The following is a 22827-nucleotide window of genomic DNA, read 5'->3' on the forward strand; positions in this document are numbered from 1 at the left end:
GGTAGCGGACTTGAATTGTCAACACTGTATGAAGCATAATGTCATTATGACCAAAGGCTTAGAGTATAACCTAAGAGTCAAGCAAGAGCAATCTTGATTTTAAAAAGTACTGCTTTAGAGATCATTAGGCAGCAGGGTCTGCGCTCCAGAAGAACTGCATGACTCAGAGATTGCAAAGCTCATCTCTTTTGCACTCAGTACTCCACGCAGCAGGAACAGGACATGGCTAGCCTCAGACCAAATGTTACACTGACTCAATCAAAAACGATGATTTTTTTAAAAGTGTTCCAAAAATCTAAATTTCCCTCATTTTTTTGATTTAAGGTTATATAAAATTCATTTGAGTATAATGCTATTTAATCCATAAATTGTGCTAAAATTTGTAAAAGGTTGGTCAGGAAAGAAAATTATTGAGGAAACCCTAAATAAAAATAAAAAAGGATGGCATTTACAATTACAATTACATGACAATTACAGTGAAGCTAAAAAGGATCATTCATGCTAGGAGAAAGGAGCCCAGGATGAATGCAGACGTGACCCTTAACGTTCCAACGTGGAGACCAACAGGATTCAGCTCTAGGCGCCAGCTTACAAAACCAGGAGGGGAACACAATCACTAGCCAGATGCCTTGAGAAGATTTTGTTCTAATGAATTCATTTTCTCTCTCATTGCCAAGAAAAACAAAGTATTTCTAATTTCAAGGTCAAAACCATGAGCTGAGTGAGAGTGACTGACATGATCAATGGACTCTGGCAGCTCGCTAGGCCTCCTGGATTAACATTATATCACACATATACCATTGAGAAGGAGCCTGCTTCTTGCTTTACAATTTCATGGAAAACCGATAAACATAGTTTTCAAGAGCCCTTTGACTTTCATCTAATTCCCAGTTTTCAGTACACTATTTTAAATCAAAGCAATGTCACAAATATCTCTGGGTTTGAAACAAAATGAAGATGGCCACTGGATGCTCATATAAACCACAGTTTTGTTGAAACTTTCTAGTTGATCTCTCTTGTTTTGCACAGTAAAACCTGCCTCAGAAGAGACGTAGTAAGAAAGTACTCACCACAACAGCGAACTGCTCAGGCTCACACAAACTGTTATAGTCACTTCTAAACTGGGACAAGGACTTCAACTGCTCCTCATCAGGAAGGTGCTTTATTAAGTTCTAAAAATTAAAACCAAGAACAGGAACCTTCACAATATGCCACTCTCAAAGTTTTAGAAAATTAATCAGTAAACTGTGGAAGGAAACGAGTGAAGGAATTAACCTTATTTTTTCCCAGATAGCATCCCTTACCCTAAGCCTCAAGCAACAGGCAGCTCAGCTTGGAAACAGTCAATTTTACTTTCCTCCATCCCAGAGTTATTATATATTCAAATCAAGCACTACTGAATATTTATCTGATTAGCGTATAGTTTAGAAGGGAGAACTCAACCTATACCAAAGGCGCAGCTTTCTCACCTGGGTAAATACGATCCATTACATTCCAGCTTTAGGGAATTGAATGTCAGAAAGCTCAGGCAAAGCCAAACATTTCACCACTTTACTCAGGGGATCAAAGAACTCATGAGTTGCTACCGAAGGCAAGGGAAAGAATAGGAAAGAAGGAAGGGAATTTTAATGTAGTGCTTACAAGACTTAACCAGAAGGATCATGTTTTAATAATAAAAACTGAAGATATCTTTAACAGTAAGATTTCTGATGGGGAGGAAATATGTATTAAGGCAGGCCATGGAAACAGAGGAAGAGGAAGCCTGCAGACAGAACAGATATGCCTGCATGTGCCATGGTCTAGAATCCATAGGTCCCTTCAGCTGCTCAGGCCCTTAACCATGTACAGCATGTACAATCCACACACAACCAGCCAAGCAAAGAGCTAGGTGCTCCTGATGGAATGTAAACAAATCAGCAATCCCACAGACAAAACTTACACTGAGTCTTTGAATCAAAATATATGGCCTATGGGGCTAGTATACTAACATTAAGGGAGAAAAGACAGTAGGTGGCCACAGTTCCAAATTATGTCACTAGACTCCATGTAAACTCAGATTCAAGCACAAATAGCAAGTGACTATACAGCATGCTATGCATGTTTCTTCCCAGAAACAAAAATCTCCTGAGTGTTACTGGTACTAGAGGGTGTTAATAAAAGTGGTTAGATTAAAGAACATGCCATATAGGCTCACTGTGTTCTAGATAAATGCTTAGTTGACTGGCTAAAGACAAACAACAACAGAAGTATGGCAATTTAAGAATACCCTCAGAAAAACGTAGTCCCTTTTAGCCTTAGAAAGGTAAATGTAAATTTTAAAGGTATATGGTTTTGCCACAGGAATATAAATTTCTATTCTAGGAAACTCCTGAGACCAAAAGCCTGGTTATCCTTTACATCTTTCTCCTTCTGATCAAGTGACATTTACATTGTTAAATACCTTATTAAAGGGGACATGCAGATTCTTAGCATTTCATAATATGCTTGTTTTTAAATATTTTAAAGATACTTAGATTTTATCCTTTCATCAGAATTTAACATATTTTGACCTCAATGTTGGAGTGTTTTAATAAGAAAAACTGATGACTATAAGAGGACTGCCTTAATCTTCCTCTGCTTTCAATTCCTTACTCAGTTCCCGATGGACAATGTAGAGACCCAGCCGTTTACCACCAGATCTCACATTAAACTGCTGGAAGGACAGGCACTGTTACTCTGCCATCCTCTCGCCTGTGCCAGTGTCTTCAGACGCCACTTCAGGAGCTTTAGACTCAAATACGCAAAGATTATATTCTGCCATTCCAATCTCTAGCTCTCAACAATGTCAACAAAGCCAAACCGGGCATTGTAATTATGCACGCAAATGTCATTACTGTTGGCAAGACATAAAATCCACAAAGGTGAAGTCTCTGACAGACACACATAAAGCCTTTGACACGGCAGATACAATAAAGTGTAAGCAATGTAAACACACGAAGGGCGTGCAACAGTGGTTTAAAAATGCACACGCTGCTGACAAAGTTCATATGAACACTTAACAAAGCAGTGTGGGAGTGAAAAATTACAAAAATGTTAATTATTAGGAAGCCACGTCTTGCTTCTATACTCATGATAAAATAAGGGAACTTTTTAAACTAAATGTGAGATTTCAAATAATATAAAAATCTTGTTTTCTAATGAATACATAAAAGCCTAATATATATGCAATTTTTTCAAGTTCTCAACTCATGCATTCCTTTACATTTACTAAGCGTGTTATTAAGAACAAGACCACCCAGATTCAAGGTCTGCTCGGTTACTCATCCAGAATCTGTGGACATAGCTGTTTCACTCACTAAAGGAATTCAAACTACCATCAGACGGCCTTAACTGGGGTGAACATCCTGGGGTACCTCAGTATATGATATACATGCAAAAGAGAGAGGGGTCCACGGACACCTGTTCAAGAGAGGACCTAAGGTATGAGAGGAAGGCAGTCTGATGATGCTGATTCTCCCAGAATTGCTACAGAAAGAAACCGAGACCTGCCAAGAAACCATTACTTCAGGTCAAGGAGGGAGAACCATGCTCAACTTTCTAAGTGACATCAATGCAAGTTAATTCATTTCTTACTATAAGCTGTTGAACTTGAGCTATAACAGACAATGAAAACGGATACACTGAGAAAGTAAATGAAACTGAACCTGCAGTGGACATTAATTACAACATGCAAATGACCATTTTTCCTTTCTCTAGACCAGAAACTATAATTATCAAAAAAAAAAAATCTATGTAATCAAGTTAAAAGCTAATCTGTAAATATTTAACAAAATCATTACAAGAAATACAAATGTGTATTATGTAAAATGTTTTTCTTTAAGAAAGCAGATATCTCCGTTTGGTGGATGATTACGGGATGGACCCCCGGTGGGACAGTCTCTGGGTGGTCCATCCTTTCATCTCAGCTCCAAACTTTATCTCTGTAACTCCTTTCCATGGGTGTTTTGTTCCCAGTTCTAAGAAGGGGCTAGAAGTGAATGTATGCCTCAGGGGAAATCAGTGCTTAAAGGGAAGGTGCTGCTGGGGGAAGTTTCTGAGCCTGGCAGACTATGGGCAGAAATGAGAAAGCATTCTACCCTGTGACAGACAGGAAGCAGGAGAGGCAACAGGACTGCAGGAGACATCAGTTACTGAAGGATTAAAACTTCTAATGAACTTTAGTCAGTGTTCACAATAGTAAACAATATTTTATGCCCTATTCATCTATGTTGTCCAGCAAGGCCTCAAATCTTCATTCTCCTGCCTCAGGCTCCAGAATGCAGAGATCACAGACAAAGGTCTCTACACCTGGCTTGTTGGGATTTTGTGATTATTCAGAGTAATTATTAATATTTATGTTTTACACATAAGTATATTATCCCTGTGATTATTACTGTTGTTATTATTATTATTTTAAGATTTACAAGTGTGCTCTTATCAGAACAAAGTGATAAACTGAAGAATTCCTCTCATCACATACGATATTCAGATCGCTCAACTTCACATCCGACAGGGTTTACATGTTAGAAGTCTTAAATATAGTTCACTAATTTTGGTTCAACACTGTCATCCACTAAAACCCACTAAGGTCAGGGAGCCACTAGAGGCTCAGGGAGCATTCTCTCAGAGGCAAAGAACTCTGTGAGGGGGGACCAGGAAGCAGGGACACATTTGAAATGTAAATAAATGAATAAAATAATTAATTAAAAAGAAGATCCATTTTTTGAGAATCTTCTGGCCTTCAGAATGAATGTGAGGACCTTCCAAGAGAGCTCTAGGTCCTCGCAAGACAAAATGATGCCAGGAAGAGTTGCACTGGGAACAACAACACGAAACAAAGTGCCTTCCCTCACTTTCACTAAATAAGGGCTCCATGCTATAAGCCAAAGGAAACACATTTGACAAAGGATATAAAACAAACTTAAATTAACATAGCACTAGTCTTAACTGTAACAAAACAAAAACATGTATGTAAAATGAAACAATCTGCTTTCAGAAAGAGTCATTTAAAATAATTGAAATGCAATCATTTTGATAGCATTATATTTTGTTTGCAGTTAAGAGAAGAGACAAAGTTTTATCTCCTGGCAATGCAGAAGTTATGCTCAAACTAATTATGCAGCAATGATTTTCCAGTTCAATGACTTGGGCTAAGAATTTTGCTTCACTTACAGATTACTATTTAATGAGAAGTTTGCAATGAAATATTGGAATTTAAACTGTGATTGCTTGTTTACCTGAATCATGGACTCTGACAACTGTGTTTCATCCACTTCCAATATCATCGTCCTGATTTTCTCATATGGCACCCGGAAGGAGCTCAGGAAGATTGCTGCAAGAGGTGGGAAGGGGACACAATGTATGTAGTCATAAAGAGATCTGAGAAGTACTTCCATTTACATAAAATCAGTGTATACATATTTCATAAAACTGCTGTGGAGCAGAGTTAACATGTTACACATGTGCTCACGCACATGCACACACACACACACACACACACACACACACACACACACTCACTTCCAGGTTAGAGCTGGTGCATAAGCACTATCCTGGTTTCCTATGTAAGTGTCATGGTTGACTTTTAAGTGGAACACTGACAATTTTCAAGTGATTTAAAACAACTAAAATATGGTTGATAAGCTATCAGTGCCATCATGCTGTAATAAAAGTGATAAAATCCAAGTATTTGTATTTAATATTTGTATGAACACATAGCATTGTCCTACATAGTATTTTGCAGCACTACTAGTTAGTTCAAAGAAAAGCCTTCAGAAAACAGCAAGGTCATTAATGTATTGACTTTACAAGGACTAGGAGCAAAACACTATTCTGAAATACTGTATGACATATGTGAGAGAAATATATTTGCATTTAACTAACTCTTAAACATTAAAAACTTTATTTTAGAAGATAAAGTTATCTGATGAATTAACTACATGGTAATGGATGGTAATATATTACTGGGAATTCCCAATGTTACTTAGGTTTTCCTTTATATTTATTAGTAGATATATGGTTATGTAATGTAATAATTTCCAAGGGGAGATTTTAATATATAAGATATGTTATTATGTGCTGTGCTTTAGATACAATGCATTTGCCAGTATACACCCCCAGTATTTTACTGCTATGTTGTCACATTTCAAATTAATGTCATTTCTTAGCAGGTCATGGTGGTTCGTGCCTTTACTCTTAGCTCTCAGGAACAGAGGAAGGACAGTGACAAGTTTGACTCCAGCGTGAGCTGGCCAGTCCTTTGGTTGAGCACCCTCATGACTTGATTCCAATTACCCATCATTTTTCAGGTTTTGATGACTAGACTTGACTTTAGGCTGGGAACAAATGCATTGAAACACAGTATGACTCACAGAACTCTAAAACCATGAACTGCGTTTGTTTTTCACCCTTTGTCATGGTTGAGAACAAGGGCATAGTCTGTGTTCTCACTACCAGCTTTACTTGCATGTTTTTGACACCAAAAAGTCACAAGATGTAGATGCTTATTATCAATATTCTAAAAAGCAGAACAAAAAAGTATAAAAGACCCGGCTCTTTATGAAATTAAAAGGGATAGTGGCAACAGTGTTATCTAGCAAGCAAAAAAATAGAAAAACCATATGCTCACACAAAGATGCTAAACAGCAATTGTGAGAAAGAGGATACAATGCAGATGTCATCACATGCTGGTGGTCCACCTGGTTTAGTTTGAGTTCAAACTGTGTAACAGAGAAATTGTTTGATTTTTTTCCCTTTAACCTTCTTAGTTTTTCCTGTTAATTATTGATTATATAGACTAAGTTTCTCTAATACAATTTGTTTCTCAGAAGGTATTGATACGTCTAAGGCTTCTCCTTAATCTCACTGAGTTATAAGTCGAGATAGGTTTTTAACAGTTTACAGTCTCAATTTGCTTGCTTCTAAAACACAACTAGTTGTAGGAGAATAACTGAAAATGAGTTTTAATATCATCAAGAGATAAAATGACACATCAAATAAGCTCATCTCTGGATGGAGCAGAATCTCCTGAGGACTGAGACACAGACAATGGAAAAGGACTCACATTTACTCACATGAAAGAAGCATGAAGGATCAATGAACTTAAGATAGGCAGCAGGAAAGGAAGCAGATAGGAAGATAGGCTTTAATATCCAGAGTTTTACTTAACATTCAGCTACAAAAATAACTAGAAAACTGCAAAGCCGGAAAGGAAATATACAGAAAGAAGCACTTAAAGGAAAGGAAAGTGACAGGAATCTTCAAAAGCAAGCAAATTGAGACTGTAAATTGTTAAAAACCTACCTAAACTATAAATAACTCAGAAAGATTAAGGGGAAAACTCGGCATTACCAATACCTTTAGAGAACAATAACTTCTATTGAAGAAACAGTCTACAGAATCAATAATTAACATGGAAAGTTAGACTGTTAAAGGGAAAAAAGGATCAAAGAATTACTCATAATATAAGAATTCAGAAAGAAAATAGCTAGTTTTATGTTTCAGGCATTAAGGGAGAGAAACAGTTCTGAATTATCAAAAATTATCTAAAATGTTAGTTGAATCTTGAAAGCATTTTACAAATTTCTAAAAGGAAGGGTAAGAAATACGCCAGGAAGAAAAAAAATGTATATCAGTTAAAAGAAATCTGAAAATTTTGGGTGTGGAAAAGAAATAAAATTGTTCTAAATGGAAAAATGATCTAAAGTAAAGCTACGTATATTTTAACCTTTGCATTAATTTAATGGTTATAGGGAATTTTTTTGTTACACATATGGTGGTTTGAATAGGTTTGGCCCAGGGAGTGGGACTATGAGGAGGTGTGGCCTTGGTAGAGGAAGGGTGTCACTGTAGGAGTGGGCTTCCTGTCAAGATGTGCAATAATCAGCTCCATCCCTAGTACCATGCCTGCTTGCACACTGCCATGCTGCCCTCCTTGATAGTCCTCTGGACCTGTAAACTAGGCCTACCTAAATGTTACCCTTACTAAGAGCTGCTTTGATCATGGGGTCTCTTTATAGCAATGGAAACCCTAAGACACAGCTCTAATTCCTTCTTTAAAAGAATCTGGCTAAAAAAAAACAAATCTTTTAAAACTCTCGAGACTTCTCTTGATTCTGGAATTCTATTCCTGAAGCTGGGTTGTAAGTGACTGCTAAATCCTTCATGAACTCAACACATGGGAATTAAGTCAACTTAATTAAGTCAACAAGTTCGGTGGCTTTTAGATCTTTCCTCCGAGTAGGACCACACGTGGCGAGGATGAAAACTCAAGTTGCATGGACTTATCCCTTTGCTCTTTGGTAACATTTGGAAGGGAACCTCACCAAGCCAGTGTCACCATTCTACAACCAACTCTGCTTTTACTCCAAGCTGTTTCTCTCAAAACCAGCAGTCAATGTCTAGATGAGGCCCAAGTTGGGATTCAATAGCTAAAGTCTATGTTTTATAAACAGAAAAACAACTCCGACCATGGCTAACCATTTAGTGGCAATTTGAGAATGCTAAAGCACTGTAGTGTTTAAATCCGAAAGTGTGTCTATAATCTGAAAGGGTGACAGTAATCAAATAAGGGATTATACCCAAATATGTTATGATCTAGATTCTGGATCTTTTGATTGAGTATTTTCTAAAACATGTTTCTCAGTTCAATGACTTAGAATCAATACATTCTATCTAGAGCAATCACCAAGAGCAGAATCCCTGTAAATATATGCTATGTTCATATGTATGCGTGCACACATGCACACACACTCACATACAACACTTATTGACAATTGTCAGAATGAACCACCTAATTCAAATTTTTTATCTAAAAACCCACCAGGTTCCCTGCCTATAAAGTCAATGCTGATAGTAATCTGGTGGGATGAATTAAAAGTGAAATAACAACCATGGACTTTCTAATTTACAACAATTAAACAACCCCGCCCAAGAAGTCCATTGTCCAGTTTTGAAAAGAATACTTAGAGGAAACTATCATAGCCGGTTCATTCGGAAGGTACTGCATTCCGACTTCCTTTACAAACCCATAAAAGGTTGCTTTAAGTCAACATTAACAATTTCAATGCAGGATACCTATGGTTTTCAAAATGTGATTACTTTTCAGCGGTAACTTCAGAAAACTTCAACAATACCCAACTATTAATACGGTATTACAATCTGAGAGTGTTTCTTCAGTGAGGAAATCCTCATATACACATATCATAATAAGACCCAAAACATCAGTAAGGTAATGTACATGTACAAAAATATAACTTCCAACTGAGGGAAAAATACATCCACATCCCACACCACAGGAGATAGACTGTATAATCTAATCATCTTATTAAAAGGATGGACAATTCTGAAAGAGACTAAGCTACCAATTAAGTGCTTAAATCCAGAAGTGATATCATCTCCATTAACATATTCACTAGCCCACACATGTCACTAAATAATACCAATATAAAATAGGCAGAGATGTCCAATCAACCTATGCTCAGAAAAAGCAGAGTGACCATCAATCAGTAGCTTTGTCACCATAGCCCATAAAGACCTAACCCTGGCTTAAATTGTAGAAAGGGTTACTCTCTGCCATACTGAGGATGGAGAGTCATTTCTGACCCACTTAGAGGGCTTTCAAGCCTACCTTTTGTTCATATTACTCTCATATAATAATCTATAACCAATGGCACAAAACATTATCCTCTGGCTAGATAACTGTTTTGTTCTGATATTTGCTAAAAGCCCATTTAAGGAGTGTAACAACTGAGAAGTAGACTAAGATGTCTTGTTCTTCAAGATTCTTCACCTTATACCTCTCTTGCATCACCTGAAAGTAATATACACAGGTCAGACTATCTCAGCTCAAAGCAAAATTTTCTTTGATGCATTTAAGAGGCAGTAAGAAATGAATTAGGAGGGCCAGGCGTGGTGGCGCACGCCTTTAATCCCAGCACTTGGGAGGCAGAGGCAGGTGAATTTCTAAGTTCGAGGCCAGCCTGATCTACAAAGTGAGTTCCAGGACAGCCAGGGCTATCCAGAGAAACCCTGTCTGGGAACCCCCCCCCCCAAAAAAAAAGTGGAGAGCAGAAAAAAAAAAGAAATGAATTAGGAACAAAATTATTTCCTTCTCTCATAATAATTCAGGCAGGAAGACAATTGAGCACTACATATTTAGCTCCTGTAACAGTAATTAAATCTAAAATATTTCCATCAGAGATTTTGAAGAAAAGGCTTTGAGCTGCTCAGGTGGAATATGGAATTCCTCTTACTCCTCATCCTGATTTCCATTAGTATGCCAACGGCTGACCTGCATGACAAAGTGTCTCAAATAATAGTTATTAAGAAGGATAAAAGAATAGATAGATTACGAAGTCCAAACTGTGATGTCATCACCTGAATTCTGTGTCTTTAATACCTGAAAAAAGAACTTTAAAGAGCAGTTCCTTAGGCACTTGTAGGAAATGGAACTTCATCTTAAATCCTTTTCTTATTTTCTAGTACATATTAATCTTTTCAAGATTTTAATCTTGTAATTTGCATGAAGGAGACATATTTGAATTTGGGATTCAAGCTAAGAAATTAAAATGATGGAAAACAAGACACAAAATGAGCAGATTTCAAGAAACAATCCTCAGTACATTGATACTTCAAAATGGTCTTCATATCTGATACTTACAAAGGTTCTGAGCAATTTTAGGATCTAGAAATTTAAGTTCCTTCATTCTCTTCTTAATAACTTTCTTCTCATCAAAGTCATTTGTATTCCTTTTCTCTGTAAGACAAAGGAGAGATTAATGTTAGAATCAGTATGACCTTCAAGGGCAAAATGGCAGGAGATGAACTTTTTCCATCAAAGAAGTTAACATGTATGTATTCTAAATCACACAGTAATAAAAATAAAATAATAATCACCTAAGACCCAGGACATGTGCCAGTGCGTTTGGGCTAAGCCTGAGATGGAAGCTGCTGGTAAAGAGTTATCCAGTGGTGAGCGACAGCACAAGGTGTGAGAGTGTATATAGTCAGTCAAGTCACTTACATAGAAGGAGAACACAGTTTTAGAAGCTGATAAACATTATTTAGATGAGTTTTAGAAGAGAGCCCAAGGACAGGCTGTGGTGGAGCAAGCCTTGAAGGCCAGCACTCAGGAGGTAGAGGAAGGTAGATCTCTGTCAGTTTGAGACCAGCATGGTGTATAGAGTGAGTTCATAACTGCCAGGGCTACAGAAAGAAACCCTGTAATGAAAGAAAAAAAAAAAAAAGACAAGACAAGACACACACAGCTATTTTATATTTGAATTAGCATGTCCATTTAGAAGGGAAAATGTAATCTGGTAATTATTCAGGTAATACACTATTCTTCATAAACAACATGTGATTTTGTTATAAACTTTATTCATCCTAAGGGAATACAAATTATACTCCCATATACTGCATAAACACAGCACTGATTTTATTATATGTTTACATTCATTTTTTGTTGTAATAGGAATACTAAGCACCAATTCTAAAGTACTGGGCTAGGTGATGTATATGCAATGCTAGACCAGGCAGGTACCCCAACATCAAAAAATTTATGGCCCAATACAAGTGACTGTAAAGTAAATGACAGTCAACATACACTGGTAAACTCATTAATTTTTCAATAAGAACCACAGGGGAAAAGAAGACTAAACTAAGGCATGCAAGTCAAATATGACCTTCCTGAGATAATGGGGTATAATTCAACACTTGAAGGAGAAAATCCAGGTTGGGATTTGGGGGGGGTGGAGAAGAAGAGAAAATAGAATGGATGAGTCAAGAGTGTGAAAGACAAATATGAAAAATCATATAAGCACAAGATATTTGGTAAATTAAATAACACCAAAATTAAAAGAGGAAACTAACTATCCAAGATCTTTAAAGCTAATCTAAGATGTCTGAAGATTTCAGCACCACATAGAGACAGAGACCAAGATATCATCTGCCAGCACATGGCTGGTACCCAAGACCTGGGTCTCCACTCTGGTGCTCACTAAATGTCTTTGGTGTCAATACATTCCTGTGTATAAATGTAGGAATTCACAAAGTACAGAGAAGAGAGATACTGTTAATTTATTTGCTGACAAATGAGGTACAAATTTGAAGTAGGCCATCTTTGAACATTTTTGGTTTAGGTAGTGCTTCCTCCTTCATATGGTCACATCTAAGAGGCAACTGCACATGAAAATATGGAGAGCAGCGAAGATCATATGCCCCAGTACAGAGGAATGTCGGAGCCAGGAAGTGGACTTTCAAAATAGCATTTGAAATGTAAGTGAAGAAAATACCATATATATATATATATATAAAGAAAACTAGAAGGAAGATGCAGTATCATTCCCAACAGTTCTTCCATTGTAGTGGATTTCCTAGATGGTGAAATGACCACAAAATTCAAAGCTTACCTTCCTGGCACATAATACCTTATCACTTTATACTGGGCAAAATTAGATGAAATCTATTAACAAGGGCGCAACCCTTTGCTTAATCTCACAAATTACAATCATCTACCATTTTTAGGGAGAATCTGTGTTGTAGTTTGTCATCCCTAAGAGAAGAGCAGGCTCTAACCAATTTGTAAGATTTGGTTCCCATCAGTGCCCTCTTAAATGCTGAAATATTTCCTAGTGTATTCTGAAAAAAGCCAAAGGAAGGCAGCTTTAATTAACATCCAGTGAAAATTGTGAGGGAGGGCATGGAGCGACCTTCAGCTTCACCTGTCACCTCATAAGCTTAACCCTCATCTCCACAGTGAGGGAAGGGTCGCAAGCAGTAGATCGTGAACTTCAACTCCCATAGCCTTCCTACTGGAGTACACTAAGTATCATAGTAAAAGGTAAAGTTTACTATCAACCCTGACAACATCAGTTACCCTCAGAGATTAAGCAAGTATTAACTAATTTTCTCTGGCTTAGAAGGAAGTTACATTAGACTCTTAGTCACTGTGCTGAGAACGAAACGAATGAACAGGTTTCCTCAGCTTCCCAGCTACAGAGTCAAAGGATTGGATGGTCACTGAGAGCAGGGACAGAGAATTCAGAAGAAAATTTTCACAGAAAACAGCAGAAGTAAAACTTGCAAGGTTGAAATAGTTCATGTTAATATGACACAGAGAAGTTTACTTAGCCAAAGAGATGAGAGGACAATAATAATAATGTCCAGGACATTTAGAACTGAAAAGTTTTCTCTTTCTTTCAAAATCAGCCAAACAGCTGTGTACTTTTTTTTTTCTTTTTTGAGACAGGGTTTCTCTGTATAGCCCTGGCTGTCCTAGAACTCACTTTGTAGACCAGGCTGGCCTTGAACTCAGAAATCCACCTGCCTCTGCCTCTGCCTCCCAAGTGCTGGGATTAAAGGCATGCGCCACCACGCCCAGCAGCTGTGTACTTCTGATCAGCCGCAAAGCGGGAAAATGATTAACTTAAGTGCCATAGTACAGCAGTTAGTCCCCAGAACAGCAAAAGGAACCCAGCCCTTTTAATAGGTGAGGCTGTTAGGTTGCCGATACTCTGTGGTCAGAAGGGATTAGAGAAAGTTCCTGAACCCTACACCTTCATGTAAAGATTGTTCAGAGAGCCAAATGGCCCCCTTCCACATTTTTCTCTAGCTCCCTGACTCTCCATGCAAACCATCCCCTCCCAAGCACATCTGCCATGGTGCCATTCACGAAAATGTCCTTACAAGAGCCAGGCAGAGTCTGATGACACTCTCTTTACTCTAAGGAATTCTCCAGTAAATGAGCTATTTTTCTGTATACCACATAGCTTCTGTTACTTTGTTATAGTATGGGGGAAGACTAATACAATAATAAAAATGATTCATTATAGAGAACACGGATAAAGTAGACTGGTCATTTAGTGGGAATAAAGATTTTACACAAAACACCATTCCCATTACCGTGCAATAATGTCTCTGTGAAATATTAAGATATAAGGTCCCTGAAGTACAGAGAGCTTGCAATGGTGACACAGTTCTGCATCTCGGCCTCATCATGCTCCTGCCCTAATGCTATAGATGACAGTGGGGTACAGAAAAGGAGTGGGGAGAGTGACATGAGGTGGTCATGGCTCTCCTGGACCACCCCTGGAACAGAAACATGATGAACACATCAGAGTGCACAGCACAGTGGAGCCCCCAGCAGTAAAGCAAACACACACCAGCATCGTCAGGCATACAAAAACACTGTAGCTGCAGGACAGGGTTTTTTTTTTTTTTCCTGGATAACATGGAACTCTGATTCACAGGGGCCAATCATTAAGACCATCTAGCCTTGTGAGCTAGCCATTCTGGCATTACAAGTCTATGTTTAATCTTACTTCCTAGACATGTAGAGGAACACTCCATTTTTTCCATGAGAAGATTAATACTGTTCAAAAGCTCCCGTGATGGTGAACACAGCATACGCTGCATTTTATATGGGCTTTATGTCAGAATTAAGTCAAAGATGACAAAACTTTCTCTGACACCAAGAGCCATGAACTGAAAAAGTCTTTTTAAATTACGTCTTCACTTTATTCTTTTTAAATGTTCAAAGTTTCAAAAATAGCAGCAAAATTATAGGAAGAATCTCCTTTCAAAATCTTTTCTTTCACACTAAATTTTCCATTAAAAATTATTGTTCCATGGTACATGATTGTACATCTTATTCCGGCCCATTTTCCATTATGTTCTAATCAGATTGATTTAAAATGTGACCTTTGAAGAATTAGATTCCATATAAATTTTATCATAGATTGCATATAAATTTTATCATACATTATTTCACTATTAAAAAACCTAGAATACACAGGTCAAAATGTGTTGATAGTTAAGAAAAGCAGAATAACATAAAAAGATAGTTTTCTCTTATCATATGGAATATGTTATGTAATTATGTTCTATTTCTATAATTTTATTGAGTCTTTCAGAATAAATGTATATTAAAGCTGAAACATTGAAAATATGCCAAGCACTTATTTAATATGAATCTTAAAATTTTTATGCATGCAAATGCTTTCAAAAATTGCCATCTTTAATAACATAACTTCTAAACACAATGAGCTGACTCGAAAGTTCAGAAAACACAGAGTTGTACCAAAATTAAAACGCAACTCGATAACACTATGATGTGACAGCAAATTCAACCTAACTACAGAAAACTCGATCATAAAATACAAAACTTGCAGGTGAAAGGAAAAAGGCTTGTAATGAGAAACAACTGTGCATGTGCAAACACACATAAACACACACACACACACTCGCCATACACACCACACAGGTTTTGTTTGCGAGACAACCTTGGCAAACAATGAAGTAAATATTTTGGTCCTAAGAACCCTATAAATTACTTTAGTCTTATCTGATCTGTCAAACCTAATTTTAGTATTTCTAGACACACAAACAAAATGAAATGCAACTAACTACACAGAAAACATTCAGAGCAAAATACATAGGCTATATCTCTGTTCAAATATTAATGTGTGTCTGCCATAACCAATTTTTCTGGCGAAAGAAGTTTTTGACAATTCAGGAAGAGTGTTGAAGCACTAAATGAAATTTTATGCAAAAGATTATTTTATCTGTAGCAATCATCACAAGTATAGTAAATACATGCATATTTCTCATTACATGATATTCTACTTCAGTAGTCAATGTCAAAAAACAAAGCCTGCGAAGGGCTTTACTCTATAATAAATGTCCTGGAAAAATAAGGAGAAGGAATTCATGACTTTAAATAAAGCTTGAAAATACCTACCCTGTGTTTTAAAACCACTCTGACATGTCTATAGCACCCTACGAAGACCCTAGATCCAGCAATGGCACCAACATCTCACTCTCAGGTTCCCTGCTTGGGCTCAATGTATCTTTCTGTCTCTTCTCTCTTCTCCTCTCCCTCCACCACCTCTTTCCACCTCCCACATTATTGGTGTAATTTTGGTTAGGATGTGTTTCACTTGTTAAATAAGGTCTCACTACCATCCTCCTGCCTCAGCATCCAGAGTACTAAAATGACAGGTGGCCACCACCACAGCAAGTTTATTTCCCTATTTGCTTGTCCCTGCAAGAAATACATCCAAGAAAATATTTTATCTGTTCTCAAAAGCCAACCTCAACCACAGAAATGAGCAACTTTATTCACCTGAAAATTATTACATCCACAACTTAAAATGAATCAATAACTGCAGATGCCCTTTGTATAAACAGCCTCTCATAACCAAGAAATTAAAAAAAAAGCTAAAAAAAAATAAAAAAGGCAAAGTGTCCAAAGGGCTGGGATAATTATTAGAAATATGCACCTTCCAGGAGTGGGAAGTAGGTGGAACCTATGGAAAGTCCCAGAGACTTGGGATGAAAGAGACTCCCAGGACTCAATGTGTGTGACCTTAGGTGAAATGTCTAACAGCTGGGAGATGAAACCTGAAGAGACCACATCCAGTAGACAGACAGGGACCCCAGTGGAGGGATGGAGACACCAACCCACCTTCAAAATTTTGACCCAGAAATGCTCATGTCTAAAAGAAATACAGGGGGGAAAATGAAGCAGAGACTGAACAAATGGTTTACAAGTGACTACACCAAGTTGGTATCCATCATCAATGGGTATCCATAAAACCTTTATACCATTACATATGCTATGTTGTGCTTGTAGAGATGAGCCTAGCATAGCTGTACTCTGAGAGGCTCTACCAGCATCTGACTGAGAAAGATGCAGATACTCACAACCAAGCATTAGACTGAGCACAGAGACCCATATAGAAGAGTAAGGGGAAGAGTTGAAGGAGCTGAAGGGGATGGCAACCCCACAGAAGACCAACAGTGTCAACCATCCCAGACCCCTAGAGATCCCAGAGGCTGAGCTACCAACCAAAGAGCATACATGGGCTGGGCTCAAGCCCCTGGCACATATGTAGCAGAGGACTACCTACTCTGGCCTCAGTGGGAGAGGATGCACCTAATCCTATAGAGACTTGATGTCAACTTGTGGGGATTGAGGGGACCCTCTCAGAGGAGAAGGGGATGAGGAAAGAACTTTACAAGGTGGGACTGGGGGAGGAAACATGGGGAGGAAACAGTTTAAAAAACTGTTGTGGGGAAAAATAAAGTGAATATGAAAACTGCTCTGGGTAGTGATGAGGCACATATTAAGAGCATGCTTGCTGCACAGAAGGCGAGTTTTGATCGTAGAGATTTAAAGTCAAAGACAAAATAGTATTAGAATTAAGAACCCCACTAAGAAAGAAATTATATTCGTTTTTCAGATGATCTTTCTTGGTTCAGTTGGTAACTCAGAAAAATACCCTTATATATTTTACCATGTACCTCAGTATTTCCCTCCCCTAAAGAACCATTCTGCCTCCTGGTCTTTATGAATTCACAAGAACACTGGTGTTTCTTCATCATGGAATAATGTATGTATTCATAAAAGGCATTTTTACAATGAACTTCTATTTTGGCAGCACAACCTTTTCATGTATATGCTCAGATAATACTAGGAAGTAGAAATATGCCTCTGCTACAAGAATCTGCAATAAAGCCTTTAAACACTAATGCATGACATACTAAAGCTCACACCAGAGAATACGCTGCTGAAAGAAAAGAAGCCATTACTGAAAGAACGAGAATTACAAAGAAGGATTAAGTCCAGATGAGGACATGGGCAATTCAGGATCTCCAGCATGCTGGATTTAATAAGCCAGCTTATTAATATCTGTATACACAGCCCTAAGCAACTTGAGACTAGAAAGGGTAGCCATGAATTATATGAGCTAACAAAACCATGTTAATGCTGTAAAACCAAGCACACTATCCTTGGGGTGTCTCTGTGTGAGAAAAAGGATACAGCTTCATGAAAACGGTCAGATTATCTCAAACCTGAATTAAAAAGTATTACTATTCTAATATGCTAACACAAGGAATTCCAGGGAACATGAAATGATCAGAATTAGAAAACAAAGCTTACAATATTCAACTTGTATCTAATGACAGCAAGCTTGCAGGATTATGTTTTGTTGTATTTGTTCTGCAGGTTCTTATGCGTGTGGGAACGCTGACCAAGGGTATGGAATGACAACACCAGCATCACATCACATCAATATGTTTTTGCACCAAAATAATGAATGATACTTTACCAAGTTGCCCTTACCATAGTAACTGCATCCCTGTCTTTACCAATGGCCTTCGCATTGTGCTGGGAAAGGGTTATGAATGCATCATAACCAGAAATGTTGACCAGAAATAGATGTGATTGGGTAGGAAAAAACAGCAGTCTGAACATGTTCAATTCCATGGCCTCCTGAGTCACTATCTCTCCCTCTTCTTCAGGTTTTTTTTCTCTGCTGGCTCAGCAAGGGGTTCTAGCCAACTTGGCCACTGCCACAGTAAAATTCTTCATTCTGCTGTGAAGGTTCCATGTAGCATTTCAGATTTTCCTAGCTATCAATTATCCTAGCTAAGGAGTGCCATTATTTTATCTATTTCCTTGCTATAACCAAATACTTAGGTTTCTGTCCTCACAACCACCAGATTTTGAAGAAAAAAAAACAACAACAACAAACAATACAAATAAACAAGCAAACAACACCCATGACCAACAAAAACAAGGACAAGATGCTGGGGTTTTCTACTACCCATCTGTGCTGTCTTACCTGCTGGGATGTTACACGCTGTGCTGCTGAAGACTGCCTACAATAGGAAAGCTTGGCTCACGAAGAGAGTAAAAGCCTACATAGGTCTCCATAGTGTAAAAGATAGGCTAGAGAAGGACTAGTAGAGTTTATGCTACACTTTATTAGAGAAAACTAAATTTCAAATAATGGCCTTCTGGTGTAAGAGAAAAGAGGAGTGTTTACTGCAGGAATCAAAGGGAAAGAAAGTCCTAGACACAGAACAGTGGAAAGCTGGGGGTTATTGCCTAACAGGGGAAACAACACAAAACTGCACAACTAAACAGCAACACATACTAATATCTTATGTCTATTTAAGCACAATTTAAAAATTAAAGAGCATGAGCATGCAGCTTCAAGTCATTCAAACAATGTTTGTTTTTTAATCTCCTGATACTAAAACCTAGTTAACAATAAGAACAGTCAATGCTTTGCTTTGAAAATGAAGAGAATAATTTCTAAGTGACCACAAAGTCATCAAAGCAGAGGAAAAGCAAATCACTTAGGATATACATGGTCTATGCCTACACTCATGTTTACAGCACTTACCCTGTCCAGACATGAGCATGCAGCTTTAAAACAAAGAAAGAAATCCATTCCTCTGTTGCCTCTTCGGCTCCCCTACCTGACCCATGATTTTCTCCTCCAAATTTATGAAGAATGATAAGACACTTCACATTCTAGAGAACTAACTCTCATCTATATTTTCCCCAATATCAACCTCGGGCCTTCAAAGGTATAGAGCACATGTAAACTAGTTAACAGTGGGGTTTCTAGCAAAGAGTGGCTTCATTTCTCTTTCCAGGCTTTACTACACTCTACTTAAGACACACCATAAAGTCCTCTCATATTTTATCTCCTTGCATTCGGGAAGCAAGGGGAGTGAAGTAATCCCAGCATTTTCCCTCAGCTCTACATATGCCACTGGAACTTGGAAAGAACAAAGAAGCAAATTCTGGAAAGGAATGAGGGGTGCCCTTTGCACTCAGCCTCAAGTGCTTCATCCAGGCCCAAGAGCCATCAACAGTCAAGTAAGCAGTCTGCACCATTTTGTGGAGGATCAATTAGAGTAGCTCTCACTAAGCGATTTCCAGGAGCAAGGAGAGATAACTAGGAAAGGAAGCAGAAATCTCTGGATGATATCTAAGTGGGAAACCCAAGAATAAACACTATCCTAATCCATTCTAAAGTCAAATTTAGGACCCCCAATGGAGGAGCTAGAGAAAGTACCCAAGGAGCTGAAGGGACCTGCAACCCTATAGGAAGAGCAAACCAGTATGAACTAACCAGTATCCCCAGAGCTCGTGTCTCTAGCTGCAGATGTAGCAGAGGACAGCCTAGTCGGCCATCATTGGGAGGAGAGGCCCTTGGTCTTATGAAGATTATATGCCCCAGTACAGGGGAATGCCAGGGCCAGGAAGTGGGAGTGGGTGGGTTGGGGAGCAGGGTGGTGGGAGGGTATAGGGAACCTTCGGGATAGCATTTGAAATGTAAATGAGAAAAATATGTAATAAAAAATAATAATGAAAAATAAATAAAATTCTGTTAGAGAAGCTATAAAAAAATGTATATTTTCTTACAAAAGTCCTAATTTCCCACTGTATTCTAGACTGTTTCCCATGTTCAAATTTCTATTTTACCATGATCAAATCTGCTATTAAAATAAAAAGTATCCATTCTCACATTCCGCCGTATAGGAAAACATAATTATTAACTCAATAAGCTCAAACAGAGAAGGATGTTTAAAAACTAGAACCCTCCCGCATTATACACACACACCAATATTCACCAGCCAAAACTATTCAGCACAAAAAGACAATTAAAAGCCTAGAGATGTGTGTATATAGGAAATTACGAACACCAAAAAAATGTATGCACCTACACATTAGGGCTTTATTAAATCCAAGTAGCTTGTATCATATATGTTCTTTGGTATTTTATCCATGTTACAGAGCAATAAGCCTTGCACACTTGTCCATGTCATGGGAAAGAGAGATTTCCATTCTTTTAAAGAACTTCATTCCTAGTCTTTCACCTGGCCACATGCTATGGATAATAATACCATAATGCACCTGTTTGACTTTCTGAACTGAATTGTATTTCAATCATATCTAAACACTTGTTTAATAATATTATTACAATGTAGTCAGACTTTGTGCTTCACATCATAATCCTAGCACTCAAAGCTAAAGCAGGAAGATAGATTGAGAGCATCCATGTCTTCATAGTAAGAGCCTGTTTCTAACTAGCACACATGTACACATGGACTGTATGTGAGAGTGTATAGTCTGCACTTCTCATTTTCCAAAACATAGTAGCACTCGTTTTATCTACCTAAAAATCTTCTTACCATCTCCTTAACAAAAAAATGTCATCAACTTGTCTCCATCTGAACAGTTCTCTGCTGAGTATGAACATTTCTTTATGTTCACTGAAGATCAGCAGTCTCACAAAGTCCTAAAGTGCTAGCATCGAAGGAAGGATACTGTAGCTTGTAGTTTTATTGCTACCCCCTTTTGCTCCGGGATCAACCACAGTACCAGCTCCCACCCAGCTTCCCTTCTGCTCTACCAGCCATTAGCTCCAGGAGGTGACCTCAATATCCTCCTCCTTTCCAGTTTCCCTAAATTCCCAGATGAAAGACACACACACACACACACACACACAACTTTTTTCCTTTACCATTTGCCTTCTTGGAACAACAATTACCAATTTATTATCTCTGTCTCTCCACCTGCCCTAATCTTCAATGGCTAGTCCCACCTAGCCCCTGTCAAACATCCTTGGCCACCCTCCTGTGCTAGTGACCACAGGACCCAGGTTCCCCAAGAACTCACATGGTTGCTGTGTTCTTTTGCCTCCAAAGTATGGCAAAACCCCCTTCTCCTTCCTCAGGGCTGACTTTTCCCCCTGGAAAGGGGGAACTGGAAGTCCCACCTGTACTGTCCACCCAGCCATTAGCCCCTGGCTTTCATTACTGACAAATCAAGAACCAATTAAGGAGCAGGACCTTAGCATTAGTACCAGCACCTTCTGTATACCTTAGAGATATAACTTGAGAAGTGGAGTAAGGGCTCCAAGGCCACACCACTATACACAATAAACAGGAAATATCCACTTCCTGCTTTGAGATCAACTCACTATGATCTCATTACCCAGAGACCAGTGGGAAACCTTGGTTACAAGGACACAGGAACTGGAGGAACTCTCCTGTGGGGATACCCAAAGGGCTCCCTTGACAGGATAGAAAAGGTCTTAAGCCGCTTGTTGAGGATGGCTCTTTGCCACTGCAGCCTGATGTAGCGGGGCCAATTGACGAAATTTGACGAAGCGCGTTAAATCTCTTTTGGGCTGGATGTCCTGTCCATTGCCGAAGTTCTTGGGCCTCTTCTCAAACAGAGGGTTGACCACCTTCTTGGCCTCCTGCCTCTTGACAACGGCGGGGGCCGGGGTCACCTTCTTCCCCCTGGCCTTCTTCCCTTTGGGTATCTTGTGACGAGATCCGTCACCACTGGGGAGGTAACGTCCTGGGTCCTAAGTCTGTAGCTCGAATTGCCAAGCTGGAAAAAGCAAAGGCTAAAGAACTCGCCACTAAATTGGGTTAAATGTACACTAAATTTTCTGTACCTAAATATAATTACAAAATTTAAAAGAAAAGAAAAGAAAAGAAAAGAAAAGAAAAGAAAAGAAAAGAAAGAAAGAAAGAAAGAAAGAAAAGGTCTTAAGCAAGCTTATTCATTTCTTCAAATTACTCAGAAAATTCCAAGTCAGTGACTGGACTGACTATAGATGAACAGAGTAAACTAAGGCCCAGGGGTTTTCCTTAAAGTTCAAATGGAATTTGGACAATAGGACATAACACTATACAATAATACTATCACTTATGTCAAAGGAGAAGCACTGTAGAGGTCAGGCATCGTTTGATATTTATCTTATCATAAGCCCACTGAAAGAGTTTCTGAAAAGGTTATGTTGCCCCAATTCTTTGAGGCCAATCAAGGAAAAAGATCAATGGAGCACTTTGGAGGATCAAAGCAGAAAAAAATAACATCTCACAGATGAATCAAAAGAGTCATCATGCTGTAAGTGGCATTATCCATGGTTCTTAAAAGATAAATGGGGATGGATTTAAAGGATGCCTCTTACTGGCTCCTCTATGGAA

The 22827-nt window shown here is 38.4% G+C and overlaps 1 protein-coding gene across 3 annotated transcripts in view; it reads right to left on the reverse strand.

Moving 5' to 3' along the window:
* Positions 1-22827, reverse strand: part of Diaph3 (diaphanous related formin 3) — a 473693-nt gene that overhangs the window by 250462 nt on the left and 200404 nt on the right. For all 3 annotated transcript variants that reach the window (XM_029469353.1, XM_021182083.2, XM_021182084.2), the window contains 3 exons: positions 10679-10774; positions 5256-5350; positions 1071-1172 (listed from right to left, as the gene is read on the reverse strand). In XM_029469353.1, the coding sequence (XP_029325213.1) occupies positions 1071-1172; positions 5256-5350; positions 10679-10774 (293 nt within the window). The remainder of the gene's footprint in view (positions 1-1070; positions 1173-5255; positions 5351-10678; positions 10775-22827) is intronic.

The sequence above is a fragment of the Mus caroli genome, chromosome 14 (genome assembly GCF_900094665.2).
Source record: "Mus caroli chromosome 14, CAROLI_EIJ_v1.1, whole genome shotgun sequence".
Classification (NCBI taxonomy): Eukaryota; Metazoa; Chordata; class Mammalia; order Rodentia; family Muridae; genus Mus; species Mus caroli.